This window comes from Sardina pilchardus, chromosome 9 (genome assembly GCF_963854185.1).
Source record: "Sardina pilchardus chromosome 9, fSarPil1.1, whole genome shotgun sequence".
Taxonomy (NCBI): Eukaryota; Metazoa; Chordata; class Actinopteri; order Clupeiformes; family Clupeidae; genus Sardina; species Sardina pilchardus.
Window position 1 is genome coordinate 22202494 of NC_085002.1, and position 12500 is coordinate 22214993.

At 44.7% G+C, this 12500-nt stretch overlaps 1 protein-coding gene across 1 annotated transcript in view; it reads left to right on the forward strand.

Annotated features, from left to right (window-relative positions):
- Positions 1 to 12500, forward strand: part of epha8 (eph receptor A8) — a 65019-nt gene that overhangs the window by 6804 nt on the left and 45715 nt on the right. The window contains exon 2 of the mRNA XM_062546357.1: positions 9393 to 9457. Coding sequence (XP_062402341.1) covers positions 9393 to 9457 — 65 coding nt within the window. The remainder of the gene's footprint in view (positions 1 to 9392; positions 9458 to 12500) is intronic.

Consider the following 12500-nt stretch of genomic DNA (forward strand, 5'->3'; position numbering starts at 1 on the left):
GCTGCTGTTGGCTGTGTCCCTGAGCGTGATTTAGTGATCAGCAGACTTCCTCTGATCCACGGTGATGGATCGTCCCTCCCATTTTCATAAGGAAATAATACATTTTATGCCCCCATAATTTGCACATAAATCACAAGCCTAACGTGATTAAGAGGGGGCTGAAGGTGGCATAAAGCTGAGGAGCAGGATGTTCACCTCTCTCCCACAGCAAACACATTTTCCCCGCAATATTAATATCTGCCACGCACAGTCATTACTATACCAATAGTACTAACACTCTCATAATGCTTATACAAACAGCACTGAGGCTCAGCTGAGAGAAACATATATGAAGGATTGAGAGTAAGAGAGAAAGAAATAGAAAGAAAGACAGTATGTTTTTTTGTTTTTTTTTACATTTTTTCTTTTAGCAAGTTCCTCTATCTAATTAGATCCAAGATCATTAAAAACAGAGGGGAATGGTTTATGGGAAAAGTTGGCAAAAATCTATTGCATTTTCTTGCATCAGCGTTCACACAGTTGGTATAAAAAAAAAGGTGCCCCGTGTGATGTTCCAAATGGCAGAACCCACGGTGTAATGGGTCTAATCAGGCCTGCTGTGAGGCGTGAGGTGGAGACTGTAGTATAGTTTAGGACTAATAAACACACTATTAATGTTGATTAAGGAAGAACACGGAGACCATTGTAACACAGGCGTCACTGTATTGTCGAACCCAGGAATCAGCACTGTACACAAGCATGAACTACCACAAGGGGCGTGACGGTAACACCAGAGGGTCAAACTTAAGAAAGCCAATATACCACAGAGACCATGTCGGGGGAGACAGGTTGGCCGGAGAAGCTCTGACAAGGGTGCCTTCAACCCACGGCCTACTAGCACAATCAAGCAGCCCAGACCCTAAAACTGCTTTTATAGCTGTGAAGGTGATTCAATCATATAAAATTATTTTGCTTTCAATTATTTTTACAATTATTTTCTTTCTCCTAGTCCTGTATGAGGAAAACACTATATTTGGTAACTTTTGTAGACAAAATGGGCTGGGATGATTGAATTGGGAACACTGAGGTATCAGGTGCGACAAAAAAAAAAAAGGTTACATTTTGGCCCGAGTACAGGTAGGAGGGCCCCTTAGCAGGATTTTGTTTAGGGCCCCATGGAGGGCTGAACCGGCACTGCCTACTCCGACATAGTCCAATGACTAAAGTGAGAGTTGGTTGAGAGTATGCTCTTGTGAGAGTTTTATTCATTATTTCTGGACATTTCTCATTCACAGCGCACTTCTCACAATGAGATTAAAGCCGAGAAATGCAGAGGTGAAAAGGGAATCTGTTAGAACCAAAAGGAAATCTTTTTGGAGGGATTGATTTATCGTTTAACACATTTTGAAATGTATCGTATTAATGCAGAGATCAGTTAGCATGTTAAATCAGGCGAATAAAAAATTTGATCGTACAATGTGTAGATTTTTATTCATCAGATCCTACTGTATCACAAGGCAGACAGAGGAGACAAGGGCTGTTGGTGTTTTCATTTAGGATATGGCATAAGCATTACCATTGCATTCACGTGACATATACAGTACATTCCCCCTGGCCCCAGGGTAGACATATACTGAGCCAAGTGAGATGAAATATCACTATGATGAAGGAATCCTACCTTCACAGCCAATCTTGTGCCCGACATTTGTTAAAACACTGAAATGATTGAAATGGACACTTAAGTTTCACTTGAGTGCAATTTTGAAATGCAAATAAAAGGCTGATTGCTTTGTTTTTATTGCAAAGATGAAATGTGGCAATAGTCCTGAATGTTATTGAATGCGATATAATCCACACAAGTAATTGTTTACTTGAGTGTGGAATAGAATATTGCACTTACACATTCCTTATGTTAAATACTAAACAGAAACCTCCCGACATCTACGTTCCCGTTTCACTGTTTCCCCATGCATGTCAGGCTTTACAGGGTCTTTGACTGTGCCATGCCCCTCATTATTACAGTGCTGTGGGCCGGGGACAAAATGTCCAAACTTGTACCTCTAGTCATAAAATTGGACGCCTCTTCCTAGGTGACTCATTGAGTTACATCAGCAACTCCATGTTGAATATTGTTTGTGGTGCTTGTTTGGTGTCCATCAACCGCTGGGCCTTCACACGAAAAGAATCGAAAAGTACAGTGGAGCTAACGTTGGAGACAACACAATAGCTGCCTTCCTTTGTGCTTTTGGATCACACTGATATGAATGGAAAACGAAATGCCACATCACAGTAGAGGGCAAGTCGAGCTCTTATGTTACGCTGTTAGACATCGACATATTTGTTGCGTTTACTTCCTGGCGCTTGTCGCTAATCCAATCACATTTTATCAAGCGATGGCATAACAATGAGCGGAGCGCGGTGGCACGGTGTCAAAGTCCCGACAGCTTGTAAGCCTCACATAGGCTGTGTATCAGTGCAGCCAGGCATGTTGCATCACAGCACCCCATACTGAAGAAATCAGGCGACACACGGTTACACCACACGCACGCACACACAAACACACACACACACACACACACACGTATAAACACAAACATTCTCTCTCACACACACATACTCATATACATTCTATTTTATTTCTTCTGCCTGACTGACTCTCCTTGTCAGACACTCTCTCACACACACGCACACACACACACACACACAAACAGACACACATGCACACATTTAATCCATTATCTGATGAGAGTTCTCCGCGACAGGAGCTTAGCACTGAACCAATCTATGGTAAACACCAACACAGACGGAGAAATGCGTTCCAGTGCTACAGTTCAGTGGCCTCCCCTGAATGGCAAGCAAACAATACGCCCATTTACACAGATTTATACAGATTAAAAAACAGTATCTGGTGGAAATGGACTGTCAAGTGTGGAATTTATCCCTTTTCGCGCGCTGTGACGCTTCATTTTCGGTCGGCGGACCAAAGAGGAGCGATTGCTCTGAAGGACTGCTAAATGTGTTTTCCTTGAACGCCAAGGATTGCTTAACTCCGGACACTCGCTTGCTTTCCATCAGATGGTCGAGTGCGTCGGTGAAATGAAAAAAAGGGGACGGGACGACGGCGACGCTGCCGTGCCGGAACATTCTGTTGAGTTCGGGAAACAACATTTCGTCAAGTAGGAACAGGCTCCTGAAGAGAGCGCTGGAAACGTGTGGAGGAACACGCTAAATAAATCATCTTTTTTAGTCATTAATTGATGAGAAATGTAGACATTAGTCTCCAGGAGTAAAAAAAAGAAAAAAAACAGCCAAAGTCTGAAGCTCGAGGAACTATGAGGGGGGAAGGGGGGGAGAGGGGGAGGAGGGGGGGAGAGGGGCAGGAGGGGGGGTAATTTCAGTTTCCACCCTGGTCTGAGGGAGGCCGTCACTGGCCCTGTCGGACCGAGCCAGTCAATAATTCAGTCAGTGCTGGCTGATTTATGACTGCCATTCTCCATCCTCGGAGGAGACTGAGGACTGTATCAGGGACAAAAAACATTTTAAGGGGAAAAAAATAACAAAATCAAATTAATGTGCTACATGGGTGCTTACTGAACTGATGAGATACTTTTTATCAGATGGAAGGTGTTGATGAAACACTAGCAATGAATCGTTGCGAGGAAATGGGAAGTCATTAGGTCTGCTCATGAAAAGACCTTTCAGTTGTCATTAGACGTGGTGATTAGTTTTTGATAGACCCTGTTGACAAATAGAATGTTTTCCCTATTTTAGCCGCGCGCTGTTTTGGGGCTCCGATGCCAATACCCCCCGCAGCCCATGACAAATGAATCCGCTGAAATTGGAACACCTCTTTTTTTCAAACTAGATTTTTCAAAAGTTGCTATTTCACCTGGCTGGTGTTGCGGTTTATTTCGGGGAGTGGCAGGACACAGAGTCAGCTATAGGCCTAGCGTCAGTCATTAGCGTGTCCCACACAGTCGAGCGCTCCCCTCGCGCGCGCGGTGAGTTGTGGCTGGCGAGTGCCCTCTCCGCGCACCTGCGTTATAAATATCCACACACCCGGCATGTGCCGTGACACTCCGTCAGCAGACACGGCGAAGAGCGCCGCTCCCAGAGGACTGCTGCCACTGATGCACTCCGTCCCCGCGGGAGAACCGCTACCGCTGTGCTGCCTGCCAGCGCTACGCTAGACACAAACACACACGCTATACGCTACGCTAAGCTAAAACTGTGCTAGCACGCCATGCTAGCGCTAACAGTGTGCAGCCAAGCAGCTGAGGGTGCACTCAAGATAGTAGCGGAGTGTGCGGATTCACAAGAGTACAGGGCAAGAGATGTGCTACAGAAAGGGCTGCAGTGTCAGTTTACCAACAGGTAAGGCATCTTGAGGAGGAAGGACTTGGGCATTGGGCTTTTGTATGACCTCCCTCGCTCCTCGGGCCTCAATTCTCACTGATCTACATAGAGAATGATGGGGCGAAAACAATGGGATAGTCTATCCAGTGTTAGTTATAGATCAGTGGGAATGCCCCTCGAGGATCGAGCATCGAGGAGGCATGTTGAGAAGCACCTATAATAGTTGGCAGGAGGAATAGAGTTGTTGTTTTGGTTAGTTTCACGATCAGGGTGACGGCTTTATTTCACAAGGCCTAAGAATTAAACCTTGAAAGGTCATGGTCAAGGACAAAAGAAATCATGGCAACTGGTCATTGACAATTCTTAGATACTGTACTTCCAATATTATGTAGGTGTGTTGGAGTGGACATCTGAAAAAAAGATGCTCTTATCGCATCTGTGCAAAATGTAAAAATTTTACAGACTGTCCTAATTTTTTTCATTAAGATGAAAATGGGGCACACATTGGAGCACAGTATTTAGTTCATTTAATAATATGCGATCACTGACCCTGACCGATGTGACAGCTGATCTATATAATGACCTTAATTTGGACATATGGACACACTCCCTCACCTCTGAACAGGCTCCCCCGCCGCAAACATCAAAAAGCATGATCTGAAGGTGCATTTAAAGCAACACTAAAGCATCTTTCCTATTTTGCACGCATGCTATTGGTTTATCCAGCAAATAATGATGTCCACAGACAACGCAGAGTATGTTGCGTGATTTTATTAAATGATGTATTGTGAAATCGAAACTAGTCAAATTTCTTATGTCTCATTCGAACTACAGGTACGCTACCCGATCTGGTAAAGTTACATAGTGCGGTTATAGCCGATAGAGGGCCGCGAAGTGAATGCATGAGTGCCGTTCATCCTGTTACGAGTTTATGAACCGCTGAAATGATTTTGGAAACGTTATTTTAAGGTCCTAAAAACTCTTTAAAGTTGCTTTAATTATCATTCACCACTGCAATAAATAATTATGCCTGTGCATTTAAGAGACATACACTTGTCTGATTGGGGGCTCGCCATACACACACTTTCATTATATGTAGATTGAGGAAACATATCTGTATTTATGGCACAATGTGCAGCAATTTCCTCTTTTTTTGTTGCTGTTGTTGAAAAACCTCGACGTCGGCTCCCACGGCGAAGTGACAGTCATTAGAAGTTGATGAAATCGTCTGAGGCATCAGACGCAGCTGAGCACAGCTGACTCTGGCTCCACTCACACCCGTCTGTGTGTGGGTGTGTGTGTGTGTGTGTGTGTGTGTTTTCCTTAATGAATCCTCTTCATGCGCCACCGCTGTCCTCCGCTTCCTGCTGCAGATGAATAATGCAGATCTCTATAGCAGATGTATAGCTGGATAGCTGGGGCCGTTTGATAAGGAGATGAAAGGCTGGTGCGTTTGCACGTGCCGCACACTTTTGTTTGCTTCCCCCCACTCTCTAGGCATCCTATTGACCAGATCAGCATTGTCAACACGCCATGGAAGTCTTTCTCACTATTGATAATGACTTCTAGAATTTGTTTGCGGAGCCCGTCTGGGCACTCCACATCATCTGGACTCCATCGGGACTCTTTTAGACGGGCTGCCTCTAATTACTGAGCAGTATTGACCGAGTTCAATAAAAGAAACTGAAAGGGAAGCTGGGAAAGAAAGCACTGAAAAGCACAACAGATATGTTTTCTTCCTGTTCCAAAGGGAGTTTTGGTAGTCCGTGCTGAAGGAGTTAGAATATTACCAGACTTTCAATATTTTTGCCATATGTTAGTCTCTGTAGCTGTTCTCTCTAGGTAGTGCAATGTCAGCTAATCGATCAGGACTGACATATTTGGTGAAATGATCCCAATTTGAGATGGAAAGCTCATAACTTTGGCTAGACAATTGCATTTTATTTGTCTGTGATTATTAACGAGAATGAAGACGCTGTCACAAAACTCATTTTTCGGTACCTCTGAGGATAGAAACGTTTCCAATTTATTCAATCTGAGAGAACAAACGGAGGGGGAAAAAAACAACTCTGTTGCCTTTTCAGATTCATACAGGAGGCAGACAGCTGAATGAACATTTCACAACTTTACAGTTTATTATGTTCTGAAGTGGTTGTGTGTGTGTGTGTGTGGTGTGTGTATGTGTGTGTGCCATATGTGCATGTGTGAGCGCATACTTGTCCGTGTGTGTGTGTGTGTGTACACACAATGAGAGAGGCCACCTGCCTTTAAGACCCAATGGTCGACCAACAGCAGCAGCAGCAACAACAGAGCCCCCGCAGGCAGCACACTTAACTCCTGGCCCTGGACGGCCGATATTTCAGCCGTGTCACCGGAGAGCCACTGCAGGCGTTCTCCTCCAGTGACCCGCACAGCGGCCCTCCATCACTCCGTTCACTTGATACATGTTCCCCCGCGACCGGCCAGAGGAGGCAGGGCAGACGCCCAGAGCCCACTCAGCACGCACGGAGCAAAAACACACACACACTCTCCAGACACACTGTCACGCCGCTATGGACTGTTCTGTTTCAGTGAGACTTAGTACTCTGCAGGCCTATAATGGGAAATAATGTACTGTATGTGGTGTTGAGGAGTACTGCTCTTATACAGTACAGTACAATCTCGACAAAGAACACCTCGTTCTATACCGGCTCTGCAAAACTGCTTTAATAAGGGGAGCTATTATCCTGGGTGACTTATACAGTACCACCCTAAAATTTTGAGCTGACTACAGGAATCTCTCACACTCTTTTTTCCCCCCTTCATGTGTGTTTCGCACACACATACACAACCAGGCACCTTTTTAAAAATATTTCCTCATTTTCTCAACGAGTGAATCACCTCTTTTGATAGGATCCTATCTAGGGGTCTCTGGCCTGACACCAGAATACCTACATTGATACCAGAATACTACATTGACACCATCTCTGTGTTAATATCTGTCTGCCTCATACTTCAATATTTGATGCTAAATGTCATGTGCCGTGCCATCAGCGAAAAGTGGAAGATTTATGAAAGAGTGAAAATGATAAACCTGTATGACATACAATAGCATATGTAGAACAATTTGTTCAAACGACCTGCAAACATTGGATGACATACATTTGTACAATTTGTGAATTAAACAATCATTTAAGTGATGTTGGTTAGCGTTGTGTGTGATCCATGTTGTGGTGTGATCTATGTACAACTGATTCAACATTTCATACTTTGTTCTTGGCTGTAAGAACAAAGGGGACAGAATCTTGCATCTGAGATTCTAGCGCTTCATCAATTTCATCATGCCGATAGAAGGCGGCTAAGGAGACTGATCAATACTGAGACAAAGGAGACAAATAGGCAGACTGTGTGAGGCCACAGACAGAAAAGGAGGGAGAGGAGAGAGGGAGCGAGCGAGAGAGGGAGGGAGGGAGGGAGGGAGCGTGAGACACCTGAGGCTTTCTGACCTAATGCCCTCATCTACAACCTCCTCAAATTAGTAGAGCCATCACCATATGGGCTAATCTTTCCCATTTATTCCTCCCCTCTCACTCTCCACCCCTCTCACTGAGCTTCCATCTCTCTTTCACTCTCTCACTCACTCACTCTCTCCTTCCCTCATTTCCCCCTCGTTCTCCTGACTGCAGTGAGGAGAGAGAGAGTAAGTGAGACCTGAGCATCTGACGTCTGTACACGAGTCTCTCCGGTGTAAACACGAGCACCATGATGAGTATCCGCATCACAACAAACACTAATGTCCGCTAATGAGGGCTGGAGGATGGGACGAGCTAGAGAGGACATCTGTTCCAGTGGCTCTTGATGTTCTTCACCAGGGCGTCTATGGGGAAGCTCTGGAGGAGAGTTTACTTAAGTCTGTTTCCTTCGTTAGCTGGAAAATTATGAGCACCTCATTTATATGACCTGTTCCGTGTGTGTGTTTACCCCACTGCCCAGAACAGAAGCATTGTTTGAGGAGACAGACTGCAAAATTGGACACTTATTTCTCATTTCCTTTCCTATTTGTCACAAAGTCGAGTAAAGTGGAGTATCCTATCATCCTATCATTGCATCATTCATTTTCACACTTGTGAGCCTTAAATCTACAGTGTCTCATAACACACGGCATTAATTAGATCAGGTTCCCTGGTAATGTTCCGCCCTCAGAGTGAGGCTTGTGTTTCCCAGTGTTGCGTACGTTCTTCGTACGGTTCCCAGGGATGCCCAGGGTTCCCTCGCCTCATCAGACCGCACTGTGTCTTCGTCAGGCGTCTGCTGTTAGGCTTAAGGCCAGATCAACAGACTCCTCCTGTTGGGTATGCCAGATGGGCTTTTTATCAAAACACACAATAACAATGACTACTTAAACAGCACGGTGATTGAGGAGGATATGGCCTTCAGCCATGATGACAAAGGTGGTGGTGATGCATGCACTATACGCCCGAGTCACTCAGGAGGGGTTTGTGTCTGCGGGGTGTCTGATCCCACGGTCACCTTGGCGTGGGCCAAAAAAAAAAGAAAAAAGCAGGATGAGTCCCAGCAGTCTGTCAGTGATGAAGTTGGGAATATTTCATCATGCTAAATTTAAGCGCCTCGAGACACAGCAGAAAAGAGACATGGACGGTGCGAGCGAGAGAGAGAGAGAGGTGGACAGCACCGCAGGGGGGCTTCAGCCCCGATGATCAATGTTGGTGTCACACTCCGGAGCCAAACGACACATTGATTGGGCTGTGAAGGACTTGAGCGGGGATTGAGAGGCGATTAATCAGACAATTAGAATGTCAACCGCCAGTGTGTCCCTCGGCAGTGGCTGAGGGACACGAGTCAGTCGATCAATGTACCTTTGCATGAGTTAGAGTAAATAAGACGCCATGAAATACTCATGGCCGACAAGCTCGCCGCTTTCACTGACAACTGTCTCTGAATGTGCTGCATCAAAGCAGATGTACTTTTGTTTTCTTTGTTCTTCTTGACCACCTAAGCATGAATGCACCTGACTGTATTCTCAGCCATGAAAAAGTGTTTTCTATCTTCTGTTGCAGTTAATCTCCTTGACACATCATTGGTATCGGGAGACTGGGGCTGGCTGACGTACCCATCACATGGGGTAAGACTCTCTCTTCCTGTTTCATATTTTTTTTAAAAGTTCAAAAGGCAGAACTGTGGAATATGTTCATAGCTAATTTTTTATCAGGGATGATTCAGCAGTATTCAACATTACAGCTGAGCTTGAAGATGGAGTACATGTAAATTATGGCTATGATTATAAAACATGACTCATCTTCTAAAAAGGCACAGTCCACAACTTGGTCACAGTTTTGTGAAAGATGTAAACGGATTACATATCTGCCCTCCATGCAACTTCAGTACTGTGTTAAAGGCATCCCATGGAAGTCTTTTACCTTAATATACCAGCTTCAAAGTAATTTTACTGGTAAACAAACGTAAGAGAAAGAATTGTGCACCTAGCATAGCTAGCAGCTCCCAACAGGTGGAGAACTAACCTTGTAATTCACTTGTTGGCGTTGTTGACACCCTGGTGACATCTCAGAAACATTATGAACCATGAATCATGATCTTTTCAGTAGCTCTTTGGAGATTGTCTTCGTCAGTTGCTAGTCCTTCGGCTCCAAAACAAATGCACATGTACCATGGTTTTTACAATAGACCTCTGAAGTTCCCCTACAAAAATGCTCCCATCCTTGCCCATATAGGCTATAAGAAAATCCGGTATCTTGTTAGTTAGATAGCAAGTTAGCCTCTGTACCTGCAAAAGTTTAACAGGTGTGATAATTCAAAATCCCCATGTTATTTTCCAAATGAAATGCCGGATCTCAAAGATGGCAGCTTTTATTTTGGAGGTGAACTTCAGAAGTCTATGACCAGGTAAAATATAAATACTCCAGTCCACAACTCTAAAAGGAGCCCTAGAACCTGAAACTGTTTATGCCGAGTCTGTTTATGCTAAATCTGTTTATGCTTAGTCTGAGGCACTGCGTTTGTGTGCCATTTACAGAGCTACAGTAGCACTGAAGTTTGAACACCAGCAGGTTGTTTTATGCAAGGACAGGAGGTGTTCTCATTTAGACAAAAAAATGTATTAGGCCTACAGTGGTCGACTGTATCTTTACAGTAAATTAAGAGCTGCACTTCATGACCTCTGGATCTAACAAAGCATATTACTGCTACGATGGCAATGGATTTAAATCAGGTGGGATATCTGAGTTCTCAACAGGACTGGCCGAGTGAGACCTATCGAACACAACAGCATGCTATGGTTAATGGTCTTAGTCCTGACATGAGTGCTTACGCAACACTCCGATCTAATCAGCAGATCTCCCTGAGCCAATGCCAATGCTACATCACCTTGCCGGGGGGGGGGGGGGGGGGGGGGGGACCTTTAGCTCCTGAAGTGTTTTCATTTTATAATAGAATTGTACCAAATGACTTTAATCGTTTCAGTAACTACATAGGAGATTGCCTCGTTTGAACCTTAATTCGATGGGGGAAATAATGCTCGCTCTCTGACAAAAGACCTGCATGGCCGTGGTGTGTGAGACGCAAAATATGGATGGGAATGTGAGTCTGCTTCACACTACCCCCCCCCCCCCCCCCCCTATCTCTCCCCCCTCTCTTGGTTGTCACTTTGACACATTATTCACTACTGGTTTCAGCAGCAGCAGGAGAGGGAGAAAAAAAAGCTGGAAAAGTGGAGAGAGAAAGCGGGGGGTGGGGGGGCAGAGCTGTTGTCTGTTTTGCAGCTCCGGGGATAAATTAGCATATTCTAATGGAGAAACTAATGCATGGGGTAGTGAATTAGCAGAACATAAAGTGATCTAAGCGCTGAACTGTCACAATTAGCGGGCGGCGGCTGTCAGTGGTGACGGCAGCGTATTCCCACCCCGGCGAGAAACGCGCCTTCCTGCCGGGCAACAATTACCCGCTCTCATCGGAGCACTGATGTAACGGTCACCCCGCAGGCCTACTGGCACCTGCCACAGGGGGCCAGCAGCACCTTAGTAAAATTGCTGGATGGAGGGGCCTCAATCGGACGCCACAGGGAATGTTCTCAGCCCAACCTTGAAAGAGGCTGGAGGTGTCCAAAGCTGGTGGAAATTGCATGTGATTGCCAGTGTTTTCATGAGGCTGCAGACCTCTTGTCCTTTTTGACGAAGTCGAAGTCGCTGGCAACATCCACTGTTGTAGACTAGAGGGAGTGGCAAAGCAGTGGGTGGGCCCGTGTGTAGAGGAGAAAAAACACACATCTTTCAAGTAAAAATCTTTTCCCTAGACGCAAGAGTCAGTAACAACAGGACAGATCCTGGATGACCTGGCTCTTGGGAATAGTCAAAGCGTAGTGTTTTCCTGCGAGTGCCTGCGAAACCCTCAGTTGCTTTGAGGAAGCTAATTAACTATTGCCAGTGGTATAGAAGATGGTTATCTCAACTACAAGCTTGAAAGGCAGCATCTCAGTAGCCGTAACACATTTTTGGACAACTTCCTGTAAGAAAACAGCTCTCCTTACTGAGCGGGCTTGGATTAGTGCCTACCGTCTCCCTTTCCAAACTTGACTTGACTTAACAATTATTTTATTTTATTTGCTTATTATTTTATTTCATTTCTTTTGGTCAGGGGGTGGTTTTGAGCAATGAATTGAAATCATTTTCATGATATCCACTTTGCTCAGAGCTGCGATTTGTTTTGCTTTATAAATGAGCCTCATTACAGGGCCCACTTTTCCAAAGCACATCCCATTAGACTTGTTTTCTTAAAAGTGCTTCTTGCTGATTTGTTGTCTTACACATTTAATATGTGCTGTGTCTGACCTTGTTTTTTTTTTTTTTTTTTTTTTTTTTTAAATATTCACAGTATCTTTATTATTTACAGTTCTGAGTAGATCTCACAAGTAAATGGAGCTTCTATTTGGAGCAGTGCGTGACCGCTTTCCTGCTGTTTTTGTGAACTTCTTCACTCACTTCTACATATCACATCATTAGCGTCTTGCACGCAGAATCTTAAACATGTTTTCTGTTTGTGTACAGACCAGCTGCAGGTTGTATTTGGGTAGAAGAACGGAGGTGAGCAGTTGAATGCCATTAAGAATGAAAACGGCGTGAAATAAGAGAGGAGATGAGCTCAACGGTACCCAT